The following is a 23,991-nucleotide window of genomic DNA, read 5'->3' as shown; positions in this document are numbered from 1 at the left end:
AGCTCCAGTTGATAATGATGGTGGAGTAGGATGATAATGATGAGAAAAAGAGAACAGTGGAAAATAGTTCAGTACTTCGTTTCTATCATCCTATTCTTCATCATCATCTTCATCTTCTTTGCCTCATTAACTATCAATCAATTCCCGTTGGTAAGATGTTAATTGAATCTCTTTCTCTCTCTCTCTTATTTGTCAGTTGTTATGCTTACCTGTTCATTCAACAATCCAACAATCAAATTGGAATCACAATCAGATCTGATATTTTTATTCACTCATTGAAACTAATTTGGTATCAACCGTAAATTTTAAATTGTTATTGTCATTTTCTAACAATACAAAAAAAGTTCAACCCAAATATTAATAACAATTTGTTTAATCTATGGAAAATTATCAATTCTAATTGTTGATCAGCAAATTTACTACTTAAAGTTAAGATGAAACCTCTAGATAATCAGTAATACGATTAACCGTAATTCAAGAAGACAATTGATTATCAGTCTGATCTCAAGTAAAATGATTCTAGGATTTTGAAGTGAATAGTGAATATTAAATATTAATTGCTATTTGTTAATTGTTTGATTATGATTAAAATGCACATTATGATTTTATCTCTATTATTATCATCATTATGTTGCTTTTAATGTTAACTTTGTTTCGCCACATTGACCAACACAATTAAGGTCACTCTCATTATATTGACCTGACTCTTTTATCTTCATTATTATCATCCTCATCTCTCTCTCTCTCTCTCTCATCTTTCTTTCTTTTATCATCCTCGTTCTCACTCTTCTTCTTCTTCTTCTTCTTCTTATTCATCATCATCTTCTCCTATTTATTTACCCTTAACTCTCCCGGAAAACCCGGAACTTTTTACCCCAATCTCAATCTCCTTTGAAATTTTTTCTTGTGCAAAAAAACAGGTAACCTTTTCTCATTCATTACTATTATTGAAAAAAGGCCCACCCTGGTCATCATCAATCCGAGTGATCAAGATGATGGATCTTGTTTTTGTTTATCTTACTAAATGTACCTTGTTTACTTTTATCTTCCTTCATCTTAATACTCATGCATCAATTGTCAAAGAATCAACTTAACAAGGATCAAATTAACACTTTAATTTACTTAATTTAATAGTAACCTTGTTTTTTAAATACAATCATTAAGCTACTACAATCAATGCGGAAGGGATCAGTGTAAGTCCGATCATTAGAATAACAGTTTCCATCATGGTTGAGATGAACTAATATCAGCAAATGTTAACAATCAACAAGATGATTACTTAATCACTGCGAACGCAAATAAAACAAAAAATGAACAATTAAGAAGATTTTAAGTAACAAAATTGAAATATTATCTTGATGTTGTATCAACATGAACGTTTCATGTAGTTGATCATTATCCGGATTTAACCTTAAGCTTGATCTTTTTTGATTCCGGTTTCAATCATATCCTCATCTTCATCAATTTCTCACCATAATCACAGGTAATAATGTAAATATTTCTTCATCTTCCTAATACAATATTTATCCTCCTTCTACCTGGATGATGCATATGAATGTTTCAGGAAGAGAAACAGATTCTATTTATAACTGTATTTATTTCACCAAAGATATTTAAACTTTATTTACCTTTGATTATTATTATTTCGTAATGATAATGATGATAATAAAGATTATATTGATTATTAACATTCAATATGAGCCAAGTTCATAAATAACAATATGATTTCATGATAATAATAATTCATGGTGCATTTTCATCTCAAACTAAGCATCGGTTTTCAATCATCGATGAACAAAATATTTTGTTAACCAGTAAACACACATACGGATGGAAAAGGTAATAATATACATTTACTTGGATCTATTACATTTCTCTTCCTCCTTCTCATCATCATCATCATCATCATCATCTCTTACTTACCTTTTTTTCCTCTTGATCATCATTATCATCAATCCAATGCTATTCTGTTATTACATGGATCTTGAACCATGCATATTGAACAAGTTTCTCATTTCTGCATCACGGTTTTCAATTTAACCCCTCACTTACCTTTTTCACACTTATCATCATCCTCATCATCATCATCATCATCAGCGTTTCCATCATCATATTCACATTCTTGAAGTTACGGAAAAAAACAGCATCATTTTCAGGGAAATTTATGAAAACTCAGTTTTTTATGTTCCTATTAAAACGTAAACTTTTTTTCTTGGGTTGTTCAATTTACCTTCATTGTCCTTTTTGTATTGTTATTGTTGTGGCCAAATTAAGGTACAATTTAGTTCATCATTATCATCAAGGGATGAAGATGAAGATGATGATGATGATTCTTTGTTTGTGGGTAGCATCAGCATCGGATGATGATTTAGTTTGAAAGGCATCAAAGTTTTAATGGTAGAAAACTTCATAAGGCGAAACGAATGATAAAATATGATGAAGATCGCCTTAGGTCAAGCTTATTCATTTCTCAGAGAATACAATTGAAATATCATCAATTCCTTACCTCTCTCAACTCTTCCCTCTCACCTGATAGTTTACCTTTGAAAATCATCAACCAATCAACATAAAGTGATGACAAAATTTTTCTCAATCAATATAAACTAATCATTCGCATTTAAATTGTTATTAATACAATAGATTCTATTCATTTACATGGTCATCTTTTTTTCTGATCACTTGAGTTCTTGATTTACTCCTTCACTTGTCAAAATGATGATGATCTTCATGATGATTGAATAAAATTATACGTTCCTCTGATTGTTGATTGAATTGAACACAACAATCAATTTGATGATCATTATTTTTACGATAACCGTAACAAATTTAATGTTGGTTAAACTTTTGTTTCGTTGATTGTTATTTACTGATTGTGAAAGCTGCTATTAACTATTAGCTAGTTATTATTATCCCTGATTATGATTAAATTGATATTAGTTTTCAATAACTTCCTTGTTACAATGTTATTGTTTTTGATTGTTGATTGTTGATTGTTTAGTTTTGTTTTTCTCAATCTAATTTTAATCATCCATTCAATCATTTTAAAATTTGTTCAACAATTAGTATTCATCCATTTGGACATTTCTTATTTACGTGCTAATTGTTTCATATTGTTTATTAATACAGTATCAAATGATTAACCTGATTGCTAAGGTGCCATTACTCAAGTTAATTTAATCGAGAACCTTTTTAATTGTAATCAACCAAACTACTTTTTTTGGTAATGTAAATAGTTAATTAGTTGACCTTTAAGGGATATACTCTATCATTATTATCATAATTGTTATTTAACTATCCATGTTTTCATCCTGTTTTAATCAGTTAATTGTCTGATTGTGCTTGATTTGTTTTCTTTCATATTATTATCATTAGATAACCTTAAATGATAATAATCAAATTATTAATACAATTCAAGGTTAATCATTTTCGCGTAATGACTCTGATATTTTGGTTTATTTGCTCAATAAGATCAACAATTATTGTTAATTGTTTCCATGTAATTAATGTTTACATTGATCATTTCAAGGTAAATATTTAATTTTCTTATGTACTGATTTAACTTTGCTAAATTGTTGTTGATAGTTGGATATTGATTGTAAGTTCAATCAACTGGTTATTTTATTTTTTTTCAATTGATCAGCAATTTAAACTGATAATTGATTGAATAATCTTAACCATGATCAGTATTTGATAAACGTAATTTGTTAATTATCATGGGTCATGATGAATAGTGATTAGATTGGTTTAGGTAATTACAATTCAAATCACAATTGTTGTGGCAATATTTAATCAAGATACTCGGAGATAATTACAATTTACATTGTATACATATAATCATCACTCTGATTGTCACGATTTCAAATCAATTGATTAAAGTTAACACCTCTAATTGTATCAAATCAATTTTCATGAGAAAATTGTTTAGCTCATTGATAAAATTGTTATTTTTTAAAACTTTTTGATACATTGAATGTAACAAGTTAACAAAATAATTTACAATAAAAAAGAAATTAACTATTTACAATTTAATTAGAAAAAGAGAAACGATCTAAGTAAATCTCAGTCGAAACTTTGTTTTAGGCCGTTTTGTTATCGGTCGTTTCAAACTAGAACATGGTTCGATAGAGACATCGTCGATTGCTATGTCACCGAGTTCGGAGCCAATTGTCCCCTCGAATTCAATTTTGAATGATGAATCCGGTGAGAAGATCAAACTTTTCTCGATCCATTTCGGTCCTTGTGAACCTGAAGCGGTGAAAATTTCGGTCGATGTACCGGAATCGGTGTATAATGTCACTCTCAGGCTTCCGACGACAAGTCCCCACATATAATAGCCAAAGTTGAGACAAAAACTGGTACCTTTTGAAGGAAGCGGAAGTTTAGGTGTTGAAATCAACGCTCGAGACCCTGGATCTAAATTTTGAGAGTCTAATTTAAGGTAATGTCCATCAAGAGTTCCTGAAGTTAGATCAATAATTGGACCAGTTCCAGTTCGATATGATGACCGTCCAGTAGCTTTTTCCCATTCGGTATCGGCTTCAACCTGCGTCCAACCACAAAGTCCATTTGACTCGAAATTGCAATAATGTGAAACAACAGGAAGGCAACGTGGCCGCAGACCAGACCAAAGGCCAGTCGAAAGGCAGGTTTGTGATATACTACCAATCATAGTGTACCCACTAGAATCACAGCTGTATGAAACTTTGGAACCAATTTTATATTCATTTTCAATGGCCGGAGGGGTGATGAAGGTGACATGATCGTTCAGGGTGGGAATCGGACACGATTTAAGTTCACATCGGTAAATATAGTTTATCTTGTCGATATCTTGTTTAGTAAGTATCATTGAACTACCAAGACTTTCGGCTCTGATGTTTGGATCAACAGGTAGTAATGTTGGTGATTTACCGTCTCGGGAATAATCAGTAGACTTGAAATGCAGAACAGAATAATAATCGTATTCCCATGGGCCTAATTCTGCAGTATATTCAGGAGAGATTTCAAAATTTCCAATTTTAACCGGATCAATATTTTCACGAATCACTTTTACATATTTATCTCTATCTGGTCGATTGTGTTCATGCCAAAATCCAAGAGTGTGTAAAAGCTCGTGTCGAATTGTTTTTTCATTGAAACACTCCAAGTCTAAGCTTATTTGCTGTTCTCCTCCGATTCTTCCGACATCTGAATAACAACCTTTTCCTTTCATAAATATTACATAATCGCTGAACTTCTGGCCTGTTATCGGGACGAATCGCACACAAGTTGAACTTTCAATCTCACTAATCGCACGTTGTATCATCGCCGATTGCTCTCCCGTGTAATCGTAACTAAACTTATATGGAATTAACCTCGTAGGCCATAAGGTGCTCGAATCTCTTGGTCCATTTGAATACGATCTTTTCGATGTGAACGTAATCCCAGACCTCTGTTTCCTATTCCCCAAACTTTGTCCCTTTTTCGGACACCTTATATCTCCTTCGATCAAGCAAACATTTGACCTCAGTTTACCTGCGACAATGAGACCAAAAGTTATAACTCAAATTCTGTCATTTTTCACTATCTAAATGCAATTAATTCAATACTTACCTCGAACTGCTGAGGAAAAGATACTTGTATCAAAGCAAAGAATTAAACAAACAATTTGTACTAATTTAATCGTCACCATAATTGCTTCAATTGTGTCTTCCAAATCTGTTATTTTGAACGGAAAAAGTTATTGGATTATTATCATTTTCACCTATGCTTTCAATGTTCAATGTATAATTTATAACATTTGGAAATAGCAGTTATCACTAAATCATAAATTCTGACGATCATCATGTTTGCGTAGGAGTAAATAAGAATTTCGTCCGAGCTGAACTTTATTTAAATGCTCAACGATAATTTCCCGCATCTGATGGGCGACAAATGATCAAATCGTGAATTCAAAAAATTGAACTTTCGGCTAACTACCATGCGATCTTTATGCAATCGTTTTACAATCAATTATTGAAGGCAATACGATGGATAATCATGAAGTAGAATGACAAATTGTTGTTTAAAATCAACAACAATTAACAGATTTCAGAGAGAAAAAAACATTTGCTGTTGAAAGAAAAAGAGAAATTTATTTATATTTACTCACCGATATTACGAAGAAAAATATCAATAAACACTTGGGAACATTGAGAAGATTAAACAATAATAACTCAGTTAATTTTCCCATTAATTAATAACTTTTGTTTAGATAATCAACACTGACTAATTGTAACAATCATAATGATTGTAATAATTAACAAAGGTAGTTAATTCACACCCATTCATCTCGACGCATGAATTATCAGCTAATCACGAGCAATAGAATCAGTGAAAATTTTTGTCTTAATTTTGCTTCCAATTCTGTGATTATCAATGTAGATTTTGATTTATATCCGATACATTGAAGCAATTAATTATAATCCAATTCTTTTCACTTTATGTCATCGATATTTTTGATTTCTATCAGTTCAAATCAAATCAGAATCTAATGTTTAATTAGCCTAATTGTTTTCAAATTTTCTATTAATGAGAATAAGGATAATCTATACAATTTAGAGTAATGTAACTTCAGCTGCAGTTTAATTATAACAATTAACTTTTGATTAAAACATGGAAATGAGGAAGTTTAATAATATCATTTAATTGCTCTTCTTTCTTGTCATTTAAATGGATGAAAATCTTAATCAAACAATCAGAGAGTCTCATAAGTAAAGTTTTACCATGAAATTGAATAGTTTTTGTTGGTGAGTTTTAATCAACATGAATGAAACTAATATGATTAACAACAATCAAATTGTTCAACCTGATCATCAGTCTCATCGTAGTGTTGGTGATTTCAGAGGAGGTGAAAGATTCACAATCAATTATCAACCAAGTGATCCAATTAAATCAAGATACAATCGGATGGTTTGTTTGTTAATCATCTCTGTGATTATCGCCATGATTTCAATTCTTTGGGTTACCTATTTGTGGATTAAAAGTAATGAGATTAAAGCTCAATTAAAAGCTAATTCATTGATTGATGTTGGTCGTCAAATTATTGATGATTTAACGATCGCATCTCCAACTAATCATGACAATCAAAATTCATCTAATGAGAATCGTTTCGATCTGAAAAGTTTAATCAACATCGCCAAAGACGCGGTGAAAAAGTTCAATGAAACAATTTATTCAGCAACTAAAGATGACCATTAATTTAATCATACAAATTGTTAATTGTTTTATATTCATATAATGTAAGTCTAATTGTCTTTCTTTTGTCTTAATAAACTCCAAGTAAATTGTAATTTTGCGACTTTGATTAACAATTAGTATTCATTTCAAACCATTTAAAACTTATTTCTGATCATTCAAAGGGGCAGAGATAATTTGATTAAGACTGTTGTTCAATTAAGATCATTTGATTGGGTTATAATCAATTGCTATCATACTCTATTAAATTGATTCCTTAGTTTAATTGTTTGATTGGTTTCTACCATTTACCATCGACTGAGAATCAAGGGAAACAATCAAATCAAATTCTGCATCCCGAACAATTTACCTGCCTTTCCATTAATGGTAATCAAAATGATTCATTTTGGTATAAACTGATTAAACAACAATTCAGTTTTAAATTTCCTTTAAGGGGTATGCAATACTTCATTAATCAATATTTCCAATAGCTTTGAGATCTACTCTCGATCTCGACAAAAACTGATCTTTAATTCACTTCGAGTTTGGACCAAAATGTTCATTAGTGATGTCGACCAGATGGTTATGAGTGATCTTAAATTTAACCTGAAGTAGAACATCAATTGTAAACAATTGAAAGACTTACTTTCTCTTAATTGTCCTATCAAAGGATAATAAAGGCTAATTATGTATTGATTTTAATTGTAACTAATTTTCTGGTTTAATCAAAATTATTGATTATCCATAACCATAGTAACCCTTGTGTATTGGTTACCTACATGTATTTGTTTCTGCTACATGAGTTTATTAAAAAGCCAGACATTGGTGATTAACTGATTGTAAGATTTACATCGTGATTTAGTGATTTGATTGTTGTGAAATTAAATTAAAATGAAGATTAAATTTGAAAGAAGCCTTTTGGCCCCTGATTTGGTTAATCTTTTAGCTCGAATTGAGATAATCTCTTGGTCACCTAATGGATCCAAAATTGCTGTTTGTTTATCCGCAAGTAATCAAGTAAGTGTATTAATCTATTGATTATCTAATAAACATTCAAGTAATAATATCAACAATTAGTGACCATCAATAGTTAATCGTTGATTTTGCAACTTCAATTTGAGTTTTTTCATTTTCCTGATTTAAAACAAAAATGATTCAACCTTTGGTATTATCAGTGATAAAAATGCAATTTGATTCACATTAAGACTCAACAATTAACCAATATGTATTAATAGATTAAATCGTTGATTGTTCACTTTAATCACTTGAATTTCAACTTACGATTTCAAGGTTAACCTTTTCGATGGATCAACATTTGAACGGAAGGACAGATTCACCCTTCGATCGGTAGACAAAAGTTTCTCGAGGAAGTCATTTGTTGTAAAGGGAATTTGCTTCTCACCCGATTCGACTAAATTGGCCATCGGTCAAACCGATTGTGTGATTTATGTTTACAAACTGGGCGATTCATGGTAAGCTTATGATTAGTTGATTTGATTGAGAAACTTTAACTTGGATTGTGGTCAATTTAGGGAAGACAAGAAATCAATTGTTGGCCGTTATTTACTTCAAAGTCCAGTTACTTGTCTTCAATGGCATCAATCGGGCATCATATTTGGATCGGCTGATGGAAAGGTCAGTTTATAAATTAATCTTAATCTTAATCTTATTGTTGTAACTTTTTTCATTCAGGTTAAACTGATTCCGAACAATTCAAATCGTATGACAGCTTTAATCTCATCTAATTCAATGGTCATTTCGTTATCGATTTCGGGTGAGACAATTATCGCTGGTCTGCTCAATGGGTCAATATTCATGTCCACCATTGGATCAAGAGAATCAGGTGGTTATCAGATCGCAACTCACTCGTGTCCACCTTTTGCTTTAACTTTGACCCATTCAGGTTATATTGTTGTCGCTGGTTGTGATGGGAAGATTGGTTTCCATTTGACTTCAGGTTATCCGTCAAAAAATGTCACCAATAAACAGCTGATTGAATTTGGATCTGAAATAACTTGTGCTTCAGCATTTCCGACCGGAAATTCAGTGATTCTCACCTCATTTGATAAGATGATTTTGTTCAATCTCGAGACTCACCTTTGGCGAATCAATCAAACTATTCAATTGTTAGGTTGTAATTTGATTACGGGAGTTTTAATCACCAAAGATGGAACCAGGTTATTAATTGGGTCGATAACTGGATCAGTTGATTTGTTTACATGTCAATGGAAAAAGAAATTGATTGGTGATAAATTCGAGATTAATTATGTTGGTTTGAGTCAAATTGTCTTCAAAAATTTGGACAATGGATTGACCAATATCTTCCGATCGGATCACGAGATTCGCGATGTTAGGATCATCCGAGATTCTTATGCTGTTGTTTGGACCTCGAAAAGCTTAATCATGGCCACTTTGGGATCTTCATCTAAATCATCTGAAATTGAGTGGCCTGGATTAACTAGTCGAGGTCTTAAATTTTGCTTCGATTACGATAACGTGGCTTTAGTTTACGCTGCTGGTGAACTTTTTATCGTTGAGCTCGGAGTGAATCAGCTCTTAGCTTCAGTTAGAACTGATCATGTTAATCCTCACCTAATGAGGTAAAGCACAAGAAACTCAACGATAGCGATGATTTAATCTTAATTTTAATCTTTCAATTTCTAGTGTTCGGATCAATGAACGTAAATCGGGTGCCAAAGTCTTGGCATATCTACTCGATCTGAAGACAATCGCAATTGTCGATTTGATTTCTGGCCTTCAAATTTGTACCTGGTCGCATGAGGAAAAAATTGATTGGTTGGAACTAAATGAAACAACTAAGCGACTTCTTTTCCGTGATAAGCAACTTCGTCTTCATCTGCTCGATATTTTGGCCCAAGAGTCGATTGTCCTTCTCAATTTTTGCGGATTCGTCCAATGGGTACCTGGAAGTGATGTTGTTGTCGCTCAGTCGAGGGACAAATTGTACATTTGGTATGACTTCAGTCGACCTGTTATTCACGATATTCCTGGTGATCCTAAAGCCGAGGCCGTTTCTATTGAGCGCGAAGGTGGACTTTCTAGAGTCACTTTCACTGGAAATACTCCTGATATTTTACTCGATGATGTTTTGCTCGAGTTCGATACAGCTCTCGAGGATGGTGACCTTCGTCGAGCGATGAGTTTCTTAGAGACCTGTGATCTCTCACCAGAATCTGAGGCCATGTGGAAACAATTGGCTTCTGCTGCTCTCCAATCTTTCGATATTTCGGTCGCTGAACGCTCGTTTGCTGCGATAGGCGATGTCACCAAGGCGAATTTTGTCCGTCAGTGTCTCGAAGATCATAATAAATTGGCTCTACTTGAAGGTGATTGGACTACATTTGAATCGCATAACTTTGATTCTGTTATTGACACTTATGTGTCATTACATAAATGGGACAAAGCGATTGAACTGTCCGCTCGAATGGGCAGAACTGATATTAAAGATTCACTTGAGTCTCGATATCTTGAATACCTCAATGAGACGGAACAACAGTCTGAAGCCGGTCGATTGATGGAAAAGAAAGGTCACTTCGAGGAAGCAATTAAGTTATATTTAAGGTCAGGGTGGCCTTTTCAAGCTGCCGCTCTGCTATTTGATCTGGCAGCTAAAAGCCAGTCAACATTAAGCGCAATTTAATCGAGGAATTGATTAGTGAACTGAAAGCGGCTCAATTTTATGAGGAGGCCGGAAGGTTATCGGAAATGGCTCCGGTTTCTGATCCTAATGCTGCTTATGAACTTTATTTAGCTGGACATTGTTATGGTCGAGCTATTGATTTGGCTCGTCGTGAATTTCCGGAAGAAGTGGTCACTCTTGAGGAAAAATTTGGTGACTGGCTACTGACCTCCAATCGCGATCCAGCCGGAGCAATCAACCATTTCATTGAATCAGGTCGAAATGATAAAGCGCTTGAGGCCGCTGTTGAAGCTGGACAGTTTGAAAAAGCGGCAGAAATCGCTCCTAGTTTAGATACGATTCCTCCTAATTTGGGAAGGTCAATCGCTGAGTATTATTCAACCAATGGTCAAATCGATGCAGCGCAAGAAATTTACTTAACATGTGGCCTGATCGAAGATGCAGTTTCTCTTCTGAACAAGGCTGGACAGTTCAGTCGAGCCTATCGATTGGCTAAGAATTATATGACCGGTGAAGCGGCACGTGAAATGTATGTCAATATCGCTCGCTCAATGGAGGGTGAAGGTAAATATCGTGAAGCCGAAAGAATCTACATAACCTGTGACGACGTGGACTCTGCGATTTCGATGTACAAATCAGCTCGACAATACGATTCTATGATACGATTGGTTAAACAGTATCATCCTGACCTTTTGAATGATACTCATCTGCATCTCGCAAAAGAGCTGGAAACGGATGGACTTCATGCTCAAGCTGAAGGTCACTTTGTGGCCGCTAGTGAATGGAAAAATGCTGTTCGAATGTACAAAAATGCCAATAAATGGGAAGATGCCTACAGAGTAGCTCGTTCATACGGTGGTGCTGTTCCAGCAAAACAAGTGGCCTTTCTTTGGGCTAAAAGTTTACCTGACTCAGAATCGGCTGTTAAACTTTTAAGTCGCTTTGGTTTACTCAATCAGGTCATTGATTATGCCGTTGAATGTAATGCGTTTGAATTTGCAATCTCATTAGTGACCAATGGTGGACCCGAAATGAAACATAAGGTCACTGATGTAAGATTAAAATATGCGCTTTGGTTGGAAGATGAAAGTCGATACGATGAAGCTGAGGCTCTTTTCTTGGCAGCAAATAAGCCGAAAGAAGCGGTTCTTATGTACTTACATGCTCGATCATTTTCTGACGCTCTGAGAGTCGCTGAACAATATGTCAAGGATGAAAATGTTGTTTCTGACGTCCTTGTAGCCGAATCGAAAAATCTTATTGAAAAGTCCGGCGGCTCTTCAATCGAGACAATGATGAAAGCGGAATCGTTATTACTTCGAGCCGGGCGAATTGAATTGGCTGTTAAAATGTACAAAGACATGGGAATGTGGGATGAGGCCTTGAGAGTTTGTGAACAATATTCACCGGCACTTATTGATTCCGTTAAAAGAGATATGATCTTATCAGGTAATCGATCCGTGGCTTCAGTGTCATCTGATTATCGCTCAATAGAAACGGGATCGGGCAATGGCTCACGACAGCGAGGTCTGGTTATCGCTTCGAGAGGGTCACTTAAATCTCGAGATTCGGCAGGAACTTCACGATCAGGAAGTATTTCTGGGCCGATGACACCCTCGGAATCGTTTAGACGAGATCTTAAGTCTGAACTCGAAGCTGCTGAATCGGCAAATGATAAAGAAAATATCGTCCGTTGTTGTTTACTGTTAGTCTCACAATTAATTGGTAAAAAGTCTTATGGTGAATCAATAAGATTGCTGAACAAATACCCGATCGCTTTAGCATCGTTGGAAAGTAAGACTTTGTTGACTCGAATAGCAAATGAACTTATGGCCTACGAGTCACCTGACGAACCAGATTATTCAACATGGAAAAGTCTTCGAAATGCTTTTTTCAATCACATCTCAACATCTCAAGGGTCAATCGATGATTCGACCTTCGAACAATATTTATTAATAACTCACTTTCTCGTCTTGAAACGAGCACTGACCAACCTTGTGGACTTTAACGGAGTCACAGAGCTACTTTGTAAGTTGACGATTTCTTTACTTCGATATACGGACATCCTTCGAGTGGACAAGTTCTTTTACGAAGCTGGACTGGTAGCGAAAGAAAATGGCCGATTAGACATGGCCTTTATTTTCTGGAATCATTTCCTAGACCTTGTTGATGCCATCGAAGAGGGAGACGTTAATGTTGACCATTCTGATTTCGAGGCGACTGACATTCCCTCTGAAGTACCGTTACCATCAACACCTTTTGCAATCGATGGTCAACCAAATCTAATCGAAGATGTTAAAAGTTGGATTCTCCAAATCTCAATGGACTCGAAAATTTCTCATAACCTTCCCGTTGATCCATATTGGGGAAATGTTTATGAAGCATCGCTGGTCAACGCCGACGGGTCAAAATCGTTACCTTGTCTTGTCACCGGTTATCCCGTTCACAAGAACAAAATCCTCGAGCTGAAGCCTAATCGTTATGCTGCTAATAAAGATGATTGGAATAAATTGTTAATGATCACAAAGGTAAAAGTTGATTGAAATCAGCTGATTGTTCTGGTTAATTGTTCACTAATCGTCTCTTTATATTTTCAGGTGTCCGGAAGTGATGACCTCAAGGAGATCCTTCTTTTCATCGGAAAACTTTGCGGCAACGCAACGGTCGCTCGATTTACTTTCCAATAGTTCAAATTAATTTAACTTGACAATAAACACTATTTCCTAATCATTAATATGATATTTAAATTGTTACCTAATCAATGTTATTACACGTTGATCTAAATTGTAATCATTGATTGGATTGCTGGTGGTAAATTGAGCCTTTAATCATATCAATGTGTCCTTTTATCATTGATAATTGTTATACTTTGAATCTATTGATGATTCTACTAACTAAATTAATTCGTTATTGTCTTAAGGAAACCAAGATGATTAAGGCGAATGTGATTAGCTTCAATCGATTGTAAGTGATTAACTTAATCAATTAACATTGAATCCTAAAATCCTAATCAATTCATTATAAAAGCATCTGAATCACTGAATGAACATTGAAACTAGAAGTTAATGAGTTGTAACGATGAATTAAATTTACATAGTAAAGCAGTTTAATTACCAACCTCTAAAGATCAGCAATTTATAAATTGTTTTCAATATCAACAAGATGGATTCAAATGTGATCAATTTATTAATTTTTTCATTAACTTTTCTTTTGGTGTCAATACCTTTACAAACAGGGACCATTATTCAGGTAATTAATATACGAATGTGATTAATTCGAGTTGCAATCAATAACTGAATCTTACCATTCCAACAATTTAAGGCCATCGTTGTTAATTCAATTAACAGCGAGTACGCAATTAAATGGGATGGATACGAATGGAGTGGATATACTGGATTAGCTGTTTGTTCAATAACCACCGCGATTCTGTCCTGGTTCACACCCTCGTTGATCGCGATCATCGGCTGTAAAAAGTCAATGATTATCGGTGGAATAGGATTTTGGTGAGTAATTAGAGTTAATTGTTCACTTTGATTGTTGGTTAATTGCTTCTCTCTCTCTCCGGTTTAGTCTTTCTTACTCTGTTTTCCTTTATCCTCTTAAATATGGACTCATCATCGCTTCATTTATATTGGGATTCTCTGCTTCAAGTAATTAAACTTCGATTGTTTAATTGTAATTGCTGATCTAATCCTAGTTCTTGTTAATTGTTACAGTTCTTTGGCCAGCACAAGGTAATTACCTTGCTTTGATTAGTGACAATGAAACGATCACTCGTAATACTGGAGTTTTATGGTCGTTCACTAATTTTAGTTTGGTCATTGGGAATTTAATTGTTTCTCAATTGTTTGAAGGAAAAGATGTAATTAGTCCTGAATTGCGACAGTTAATCTATGCAATTCTAATTGTTTTCGGACTATTGGGCAGTATTCTATGCGCTTTCATTAAAAGTCCCGATCTACTTAAAGTTAAATCAATTGATGAAACAACTAAATCTGATGAGATTGAAGTAATTGAATCACCTTTTACAGCTTTTAGTGAGTATTACAATTAACTGATTGTGATTGTTGACAAAAACTTATAAGCAAAGTTGTTGAATCTTATTTTTATTTTTCAAACAGGCAGAGCAATTAAAATGTTGGTTCACAAAAAAGTAATGCTCATTGCAATATTTGCAATTTACACAGGTAAACTATTAAATCAACCTGAATCACAACAATTAAAGCCAATCAAATGGCTTAATATTGATCTGATAGGTTGACAAGATTACTAATAAACTAGACTAATCATATTCATTGAGTAAATACCCTGATTATTTCCCCCATTAGGGATTAACAGAAAATGATTAATCTAATATAAACTATGGACTAATTAATTTGGTTGAATCTGATTTAATCATTTTCTCAGGTCTTGAATTAACTTTTTTCACTGGGCTGTACAGTACATCAGTTGCATCCACTTTAGCATTTGGAGTGAATAGGAAAAAGTATTCAGGTGAATGTGGACTTTTAATCGGTAAGAATTGGACATTGAGTCGAGGTTAATTTTCACAATTGAGAAGAAACAATCAACACTTTTTCATTAATTTAGGTATTGGTGAAGTTGCTGCCGGTATTGTATTCATAATAACCTCGAAAAGTAAACGATCAAAGATAATTGTTGTCGCCGCTTATATACTTTACCTGTTGACCTTCGCCTGTGTATTTGTCAATCTACCAACTCATTCATCAATTCATGAAACAAGTGAAAAAGCAATTTTTGAATCAAGGTAAATGAATTAATCTTTGATTGTTTAACGAAAATATCGACTAATCATTCAATTCTTACAGTCTTAACTTGGCTCTACTTTGTGCTCTGTTATTGGGCTTTTGTGATGGTCTTTATGAGACTCAGATCAATGAATTCATCGCAATCACTTATAAGGAAAATTCATCGGCACCTTTTGCGATATTCGTCAGCCTTCAAGCTCTTGGCGCAGGGACACTTTTCTACCTCGGTAATTACATCGGTCTTCATGTTCATCTGATCATCTTGACCGCTGGTGCGACGATCGGTACATTGGCGTTTTATCTGGCCAACAAATTGGCCGGCAAAAGGTCAAAAGTTGTAGAAACGGAGTCAAAGCCAGTTTATCAAATAACAGAAAATATCAACTAAATTGTAATTTAAATTGTTTTTTATTTCTATTTTTGTTACAAAAAAAGAGAACCTACTTGTTGATATTTTAATTGTACCAAATGATATTGAACGGATTAATAGTTAATCTTTTCAATGTCGTCTAGTCAATCTCGTTTTAATCATGATTAAGTGGAAATAAATTGTTTGATTTGGAGTGAAACTCATGTTTAGTTGCTTGTATCATGATAAAAGTTATTCTATCATCAATTAATCTACAAATCAATGAATTAGTAAAATGATAATCAATCCAAGTTATGATAGTTTCATAGGGATTTTTTCATGGATTATCATTACCATAGATTAACAGTTCCAAGTCAGAGTCGATTCTCAAGAAATTGTGATAAAGTGGTTTCGAGATTACATTCAATTACAATAAATCAAATTCAAACGTAATAGAATCTTTGATGATTAGCTGATTGCCATTCGAAACAATCAATTGTAGAAACGTGAACGGAAATCACTCAGTCGGAATAAAATATCTTCGAGTATTCCAATCAATTAATAAAATAATGCTGAACATTTCCATCGTTGGATATGAGCTCAGAATTCTGAACATCATGTACGTTGTGCATGGAAACTGATTTAACAATCGACAAATGAGCGCAGTCTCGTTGATCATTTTGATCGAATTGACATTCGAACCAAGAAGTTCGACCTGAAAGGACAGTCTCGATTTCTGGACTAACACCAATAATCTTGATTCTGGTCTATTAACTTTTCGTAATTAGAGTTAAATTAGACAATAATCAAACGAGTATCTGGTACTCATCATCATGATTGAAATTTAAGATTATTGATTAGAGTTGCATCAAGTGTTGATCAACAATTAAGATAAAATTGAACAATCAAATTAAATCAACAAGTGGCAATTCAATTTTTCAATGCAAATGATTTAAATTAAAGATCTGATAGTCGTCGAGATGGAAATTTACTTGAATGGTTAACACATGTAAATATTTAATTGTGCACTTTAATTGAAATTTTTTAGTTTTTTTTTTGATTATTAATTTAGTTATATTGAGTTGGTTGTTTTGTTGATTTTTTTATACTTTTAAATCATGGATGAATCCTAGAATCAATTGTTTCTTTGTTAATTATGTACATTTTTTTGTAAGTTGCAGAGATAAATCTTAACCAGGGAAACTTGTTTGATTTGTTTTTAAATACTAATTCATAATTAACAAGCTTTGTTTTTAATTGTCCAACAATAACATTATTCATTTTTAATTATTTTTGTCTTATTTTGAGGTAGTTGTTGATAGAGCATTTCCACTAACATCACCGCCGGTGGTTTGAGGTCCTTGTGATCCACTTCCTCCATTTGCACCGCTACCAACGCCTGGGATCTTCTCTTCAGATGATTCTCGCATTTTGTCGACATATTCTGTGAATACGTCTCGAAATTTAACCCAAGATTTCTCTGGAATGGTGATTGACGAACGGAAATTGTTTTTTACCTGCGAAAATACGAGAATAATTATCATGAGTTTGCCAGAGAAAGAGAGACATTAAAGACGTAAAGAGTGAACAAGAGATCTTACCTCTGATATTCGCAAATAAATTCCTAGATTGTTTTGTCCAATATCAAAGTAGAACTTTTTGCTGTCAGTTCGAATTAGTTTACCTTCAGGTAATTCACCTTTGAAACCTGTGTTGCGAAAAGAGAAAAAGATTCATAATTAACACCACAGATCTAAATAAAGGAAAATATAAAGAGATAGGAGGCAATAATGACCCGAACTTGAAACTTTATCTTCTTCACGACAGCCATCAGCATTTCCAAACTCATCAAGCAGATCAGTCAATGCATCACGAAACTCTATCATTCCTTGGGCAGGAATAGCTATTTGAGCTCGCTGGACTCCTCTAGGCATTGTTTGAGAAACCTATTAACGAAAGAGAGGAAAAGATTGGTAAAGAAAAAAAAATCAATAACAGGTAGTTGAAATGAAAACAGGGTAATCTAAAAATCTACAATCCAAATGTAGCTTGAGAAATCACATAACGAGTAGCATGTAATATTTCAAGACCCAGAGCCATGTAGAAAAGAAAGAGCCAAAGCCAAAGCCATAGGCAGTTCGGGCTCAAAGCCAATTGTTGATTAATTATCTGCTGACCTCATAGTAAGAGTATTCAATTGGGTCTGTAGCCCAACTAACCCTTAAAAATCTTCCTCTATTATTTTCTTTCAAATCAAGATAATAACGTCGATTATCTTTGACCATAACTTCCGATTTTAATTTTCCATCTTCTGGTAAACTATCAGGATTTGGTGGACCTAAGATTGAGGTGGTTGAGAGAGAAACAGAGAGAAAGTAGAACAAGTTGTTGAAATCAGTAAAAGATTTTTCTTGGGCGTGAATAGTGAAGATGAAGAAAGAGAACTAATTTTGGATCATCTCGATTATTTATAGATGAACAAGTCGAGAAAAATACTCACCCAAAGATGCATAAAGTTCACTGAAAGCTGTTAGATGATCCCTGAACTCTGCCGCCGTTGACATTGCCAAAGAGAGTCGACTTTTTCTACCAGCGGTTCCAACCTGTTTCAAAAATGGAAGAGATTAAAGAGAAAGCATGGAATGAGAATGTGATGACAGATGAAATTAATCACTTGATTACATAATGAGGATTAGAAACTAACCTCAGCAACTTTGAAGAATCGACCTCTGCGATTTTGCTTGACATCCAAATAAAATCTTTTATGTTGGATTTGAAGCATCTTGGTTGCTAATTCCACTTCGCCCGATGATGACATTTGACCAGCTAAAATCGAAATTGTAAAAAAAAAATCAATGACAAGGTCGACAGAGAAGATTGAAATTCTTACGATTGCTGTTGGTCTCTTGCTCAGAGCCTCTATCAGACATTGCAAGGTGGTTGGTTGTGGTTGTTTGGTGGTGGAAGATTGAAGAGGTGAACGGGTTAAACCAGGGAAAGATACAAAGAGATGAAGAGATGAAGACAGAAACAGAGAATGAGGGAGAGAGTCAAAGAGAAAGAGAGAGATTGAGAAAGAGAGAGAGAGTGAGAGAGGGACAGATAAAGAGATGGAAATGAGAGAGATAAGTTAAAATAAGATCCCTTTTTTAACTGTTAATACAACGAGAGCAAAGATTTTTGAAAGAGTAATTACAATTTATGGAAAGAAAAAACAATAAATTGCAAGAGAGAGAAAGAAAGAGTGAGAGAGTGAGAGAGAGTGAAGATGTGAAATTATGAGAGAGAAAATCTTAGCCTTAAACCAGGGTGGGTGAAGAAGACAGAGCAAAGAGAAAGGCAGACAGAGGAAGTGGAAACACAACAAAAGAAAAGAAAGAGGAAAAAACCAAAGGAAGATGAAGAAGATGAAAGTGGGCAAGGTGGTTGATTGGATTATTTCCGTTAAACACTAAATTTAAAAAATAATTAAATCAAATTGATTTGATTGATTGAAAAAAAATCACATTCACAAATAAAAAGCTTCACTCAAAACGATCTCACCCTTTACTTTTTTCGCTCTCAAAATAGACAATCAACTTTCTATTCTCACCGCAGAATTTAAAGTAAACACTTTTCATGACAATTCTTGTTTCAAGAATCTTAAATTGTTTAATTAATATTCTAAATTGGATTACATTTGTAATCTCATTCGGTTTCACCTGCAAGGTGGTTTCATCATTCGTTGCAATAAACTAAATCCATTTGATTATATTTTCCTATTCCAATTGTGTTTTGAACAAAATGTCAAAAACAAATGAAATCATCAACACCAATTTTCCTTTAATTGATCAAAATGTTTATAATTATATCGTCGGTGTCCTGAAAGAGGGTAAAAGTGAATTCCAGGATCGGGAAGACATATTTGAATGTCTTGGTGAAGTTTTTCTCGATGTTACAAATGGAACCAGAAATGAGGATGAGATTAAGGATGTTTGTCATCAATTACTTGAGTCTCTTAAAATGTAAGATTGATTTTCCAATTCTTCATTCATCAAGATCATTTTTTAATCTTTTCTCATTGTTTATCCCTTTAGAGGTGAAGATAAATCAAAACGGTCGACTAATGGCTCGGATTCTGATGGTCATCGGATTCTCTCAAAACCAATTCTTTTAGGTAAATAATGTTGTTATTAATGTTCTTGTTTCTATCCAGCTCCTTGTTGTTTTCTCATTGATTAACAGGTGAGATGGTCTCTAACATGACGGGCTCTCTTGATGAATATAAGAGTATTTGGTGTCCACAAAGAGAGTTGTCATCTCAGGTCAATCAGAAGAAATTGGATAAGGCCGAGGCCAAATTGAAAAGTAAACAAGAGAAACGAGATGCTTCCGAAGGAACCACCACAACCACCGGCGGATTTCAAGTCAACAAAGAGGCTTCGGCTAATCAAATGATTAACCGAAGAGATATTAAAATGGATGAGACTGGTCGATGTAAAGATATTAGAATAGAAAATTTTGACATTTCCTTTGGTAATAAGCAACTTCTTGCCGGAGCTGATTTGATTCTCAGTTATGGTCGTCGTTATGGTTTAGTTGGTCGCAATGGAATTGGTAAATCTACTTTACTCAAGATGATTTCCAATGGTTCATTGATTATTCCAAAGCACATTAGCTTTTTACACGTTGAACAAGAGGTTATTGGCAATGATACAATCGCTCTTGATGCTGTTCTTGAATGTGATTTAGCTCGAAACAAACTACTGGCTGAAGAGAAACGTTTACTCGCCCTTAAAGATGGAAGCGGTGAAGATGTCAACGCTAAATTGGAAAAGGTTTATGCCGATTTGAATGCAAGTGAAGCCGAAAAGGCACCAGCTCGAGCTGCGTCCATTTTAGCGGGTCTTGGATTCACCGATGAGATGCAAAAAAAGGCAACTAAGGAGTTTTCTGGAGGTTGGAGAATGAGAATCGCTTTGGCTCGAGCTTTGTTCAGTAAACCTGATCTACTTTTACTCGATGAACCTACTAACATGTTGGACATGAAGGCGATCATTTGGCTCGAAAATTATCTCATCAAAAGTTGGACTTCGACGCTTTTGGTTGTCTCTCACGATCGACAATTTCTTAACAGTGTTCCAACCAATATACTTTATTTTCATAATCAACGAATTGATCCTTATGCTGGAAATTATGACAACTTTGTTAAAGTGAAAAGTGAGAAGCAGAAAAACCAAGAGAGAGAATATGAATCTCAAATGGATTTCCGAAAACATACTCAAGAATTTATCGACAAATTTCGTTACAACGCTAAAAGAGCGAGTTTGGTTCAGAGTAAGATCAAAATGCTGGAAAAGTTACCCGTTCTCGCTCCAGTTGCTAAAGAGGAAAAAGTTGTCCTTCGATTCCCAGAGAATGAACCTTTAGCTGGTGCACCGATACTTCAATTAGACGAGGTCAGTTTTGGTTGGGGAACCGAACCAAATGTACTCGAAAAGATATCACTTAACGCTAATCTACAATCACGAATTTGTATTGTGGGAGACAATGGTTCGGGTAAAACAACATTACTCAAATTATTAATTGGTGACATTTCACCGAGATCGGGTGAGCGAAAAGCTCATAGAAATTTGAAAATAGGTAAATTCCCCGTGAAGGATTTTAAACTTGTTGATCTCTAATCTTTGTTTTTTAAATTGTGTCTTAATTTTTAGGTTATTTTAGTCAACATCATGTCGATCAATTAACTATGGGTCAATCATCAATTGCGTTTCTGGCCAACAAATATCCTGGTAAACCTGTTGAACAATATCGTAGCTATTTAGGTAAATTTGGAGTATCCGGTGATCTTGGACTTCAACCGATTGAAAGTTTGTCGGGAGGACAAAAGTCTCGAGTAGCTTTCGCAGTGATGGCTTTGGCTAATCCTCAGATCGTGATTCTTGATGAGCCTACGAATCATTTGGATGTTGAAACGGTTGAAGCTCTTGGAGATGCAATAAACAAATACAATGGCGGCGTAATATTGGTCTCTCACGACGAAACTCTTATACAAATGGTTTGTAAGAGTTGTGGTTAGTTAAAAATAAAAAAGTCGCCGTACTTGAGGGTGGATTCGAAGAGTACCGACAATTGATCGAAAAAGAATTGGAAGAAGTTAAATAATGATACGTTTATATTTCGATATATTTATTATTATGATGAAACAATCAATTTATCCGGTTAATTAAAGCGATTTAAATTTCGATCATCAAGTGTTTCAAATGATTCCCAATTGCGGGTCAATTTCTCTATTCTTCATCAAAACTGTTCATTGAGAGATTCGCTTTCAAAGAGAAAAATACAGAGATCAGAAAGAGAAAGACAGAGAGACGGAAGAATGAAAAAAAATCAAGATAAGGAAATTGAACTGACATTCGGCAAAGAGAAGTAAGGAAGAGCCAAGTCTTTCTCTCTTTGACACAGAAGGTAATCAATTCTCGAACAGTTTAGCTCCTTGGCGATTTTCGCATATACGTCAGTTAAAGTGCGATAATGAGTACGCACTAACTCTTCAGTCCATTCGAAACCATTAGTATCCAACCATTTGGCGAGACCCAACATTAATTCCCAATCCATTGAGCTTTGATTATCTCTTAGGAAGAAAAGTATAAAAATGTTCCTTTGTGTTCTATTGAATGGAGTGGGCACAGATTCAGGATCATCTTTGATTTTATCGGCAAGAATTTTGAATATTTCATCTATAGTTAGTTTAGGTTCGTTGAGATAGTCACTCATTTTGATTAGACGAATCAAAGAAAAATGAACTTTAGTTAATTAAGATCAGAATAAATGAAAGAAACCAAAAAATAGAAGACAAGTAAAAGCATTATGAGCGGAAATTGACCTCAGCGCATCTACGACCAGGCTGAAGAGCGGAGACTTTGAATATACGTTCCCATGTTATTATTAATAGGAAAGAAAATCTTCAAGAATTTATCAAATCGCGATTGCATAGAGATTAGTATTAAGATGAGGGATTAATGAAATTATTTTCTATGTTTTCAAAGGTAAATCTTTTTCGATCATCTAGTGGTTCAAAAGATTCCCAATTTCGGTTCATTTCTTTATTCTTCATCAAAACTTGATTGAGAGATTCGTTTTAAAACGAAAAATACAGAGATCAGAAAGAGAAAGACAGAGAGACGGAAGAAGAAAGGAAAAAAATTAAGATAAAGAAATTGAACTGACATTCGGCAAAGAGAAGTAAGGAAGAGCCAAGTCTTTCTCTCTTTGACTCAGCCAGTAATCGATTCTCGAACAGTTTAGCTCCTTGGCGATTTTCGCATAAGCGTCAGTTATGGTGCGATAATAAGTACGCACTAGCTCTTCAGTCCATTCGAAACCTTTACTATCCAACGATTTGGCGAAACGCAACATTAATTCCCAATCCATTGAGCTTTGATTATCTCTTACAAAGAAAATTAGAAGAATGTTCCTTTGTGTTCTATTGAATGGAGTGGGCACAGATTCAGGATCATCTTTGATTTTATCGTCCAGAATTTTGAATACTTCATCTTTAGTTGGTTTAGGTTCGTTAAGCCAGACAGACATTACTACTAGTAGTATATTACTAGTCAGAGTAGATGAATCAAAGAAAAATGAACTTTAGTTAATTAAGATCGGAATAAATGAAAGAAACTGAGAAATAAAGAAGACAAGTAAAAGCATTATGAGCGGAAATTGACCTCGGCGCATCTACGATCAGGCTGAAGAGCGGAGAATTTGAATATACGTTCCCATGATATTATCAATAATAGAAAAGAAAATCTTCAAGAATTTATCAAATCGCGATTAATTCATCTTTGCATAGAGATTAGTATTAGTATTAAGATGAGGGATTAATGAAACTATTTTCTATGTTCTCACTTTTAAAGGTAAATCATTTTCGATCAACTTAATTTATTCTTGATCGTAATTGTTTATTCAGAAATTAACTGATGAACCAATGAAAACAATCAACTATTGACAATTAGAAATGAAAATCACTCGGAGAGAGA

The 23,991-nt window shown here is 34.3% G+C and overlaps 5 protein-coding genes across 8 annotated transcripts; 3 read left to right on the top strand and 2 right to left on the bottom strand.

The window, feature by feature from the left end:
* Positions 1-3,770: 3,770 nt before the first annotated feature.
* Positions 3,771-6,267, bottom strand: LOC128397930 (uncharacterized). The gene is made up of 3 exons (XM_053358718.1): positions 6,128-6,267; positions 5,590-5,694; positions 3,771-5,511 (listed from the first exon to the last, which is right to left on the bottom strand). The coding sequence occupies exons 2-3, from the start codon at positions 5,666-5,668 to the stop codon at positions 4,049-4,051; spliced, it is 1,542 nt and encodes a 513-aa protein (XP_053214693.1). The 5' UTR covers positions 5,669-5,694; positions 6,128-6,267; the 3' UTR covers positions 3,771-4,048.
* Positions 6,268-7,431: 1,164 nt separating this feature from the next.
* On the top strand, positions 7,432-13,586 carry LOC128397921 (intraflagellar transport protein 172 homolog). Its single transcript, XM_053358701.1, is given in 7 exon segments — positions 7,432-8,208; positions 8,482-8,663; positions 8,724-8,826; positions 8,884-9,791; positions 9,856-10,838; positions 10,841-13,380; positions 13,450-13,586. Coding segments are annotated over 7 exon segments (4,932 nt in total). The 5' UTR covers positions 7,432-8,082; the 3' UTR covers positions 13,540-13,586.
* Positions 13,587-13,879: 293 nt separating this feature from the next.
* Positions 13,880-16,190, top strand: LOC128397933 (UNC93-like protein MFSD11). The gene is made up of 8 exons (XM_053358722.1): positions 13,880-14,101; positions 14,174-14,355; positions 14,423-14,502; positions 14,569-14,889; positions 14,974-15,039; positions 15,260-15,367; positions 15,443-15,620; positions 15,682-16,190. Exons 1-8 carry the CDS (start codon positions 14,015-14,017, stop codon positions 16,007-16,009), a joined length of 1,350 nt encoding a protein of 449 aa, XP_053214697.1. The 5' UTR covers positions 13,880-14,014; the 3' UTR covers positions 16,010-16,190.
* Positions 16,191-16,980: 790 nt separating this feature from the next.
* On the bottom strand, positions 16,981-19,427 carry LOC128397938 (transcriptional activator protein Pur-beta-like). Of its 4 annotated transcripts, none has more exons than XM_053358731.1 (7): positions 18,861-19,427; positions 18,675-18,796; positions 18,471-18,573; positions 18,190-18,308; positions 17,772-17,916; positions 17,572-17,678; positions 16,981-17,487 (listed from the first exon to the last, which is right to left on the bottom strand). In XM_053358731.1, the coding sequence occupies exons 1-7, from the start codon at positions 18,898-18,900 to the stop codon at positions 17,269-17,271; spliced, it is 855 nt and encodes a 284-aa protein (XP_053214706.1). In that variant the 5' UTR covers positions 18,901-19,427; the 3' UTR covers positions 16,981-17,268. The 4 variants fall into 4 exon arrangements, with proteins under 4 accessions (XP_053214706.1, XP_053214705.1, XP_053214704.1 ...); XM_053358730.1 differs by having other exon boundaries at positions 17,766-17,916; positions 18,861-19,421; XM_053358729.1 differs by having other exon boundaries at positions 18,148-18,308; positions 18,861-19,420.
* A 128-nt stretch (positions 19,428-19,555) lies between these two features.
* Positions 19,556-22,199, top strand: LOC128397926 (ATP-binding cassette sub-family F member 3-like). Its single transcript, XM_053358712.1, is given in 5 exon segments — positions 19,556-19,974; positions 20,047-20,126; positions 20,195-21,592; positions 21,667-22,014; positions 22,017-22,199. Coding segments are annotated over 5 exon segments (2,148 nt in total). The 5' UTR covers positions 19,556-19,753; the 3' UTR covers positions 22,118-22,199.
* Positions 22,200-23,991: the final 1,792 nt, after the last annotated feature.

The sequence above is a fragment of the Panonychus citri genome, unplaced genomic scaffold, assembly GCF_014898815.1.
Source record: "Panonychus citri isolate SS breed McGregor unplaced genomic scaffold, ASM1489881v1 Contig00040, whole genome shotgun sequence".
NCBI classification, from domain to species: domain Eukaryota; kingdom Metazoa; phylum Arthropoda; class Arachnida; order Trombidiformes; family Tetranychidae; genus Panonychus; species Panonychus citri.
Note: the sequence above shows the minus strand (reverse complement) of the source record. Positions and strands in the feature narration are given on the sequence as shown.

Bases quoted from the DNA above. Each gene is read 5' to 3' on its own strand.
- LOC128397930 (XM_053358718.1), bottom strand. From the start codon at position 5,668: ATGGTGACGATTAAATTAGTACAAATTGTTTGTTTAATTCTTTGCTTT. The intron at 5,512-5,589 runs GTAAGTATTGAA...TCATTGTCGCAG, and splicing joins CTTTTCCTCAGCAGTTCGAG to GTAAACTGAGGTCAAATGTT.
- LOC128397933 (XM_053358722.1), top strand. From the start codon at position 14,015: ATGGATTCAAATGTGATCAATTTATTAATTTTTTCATTAACTTTTCTT. The intron at 14,503-14,568 runs GTAATTAAACTT...TAATTGTTACAG, and splicing joins ATTGGGATTCTCTGCTTCAA to TTCTTTGGCCAGCACAAGGT. The intron at 14,890-14,973 runs GTGAGTATTACA...TTTTTCAAACAG, and splicing joins ATCACCTTTTACAGCTTTTA to GCAGAGCAATTAAAATGTTG.
- LOC128397938 (XM_053358728.1), bottom strand. From the start codon at position 18,900: ATGTCTGATAGAGGCTCTGAGCAAGAGACCAACAGCAATC. The intron at 18,797-18,860 runs GTAAGAATTTCA...TTTCGATTTTAG, and splicing joins GCAAGAGACCAACAGCAATC to CTGGTCAAATGTCATCATCG. The intron at 17,917-18,147 runs GTCAGCAGATAA...TTTCGTTAATAG, and splicing joins TTGAATACTCTTACTATGAG to GTTTCTCAAACAATGCCTAG.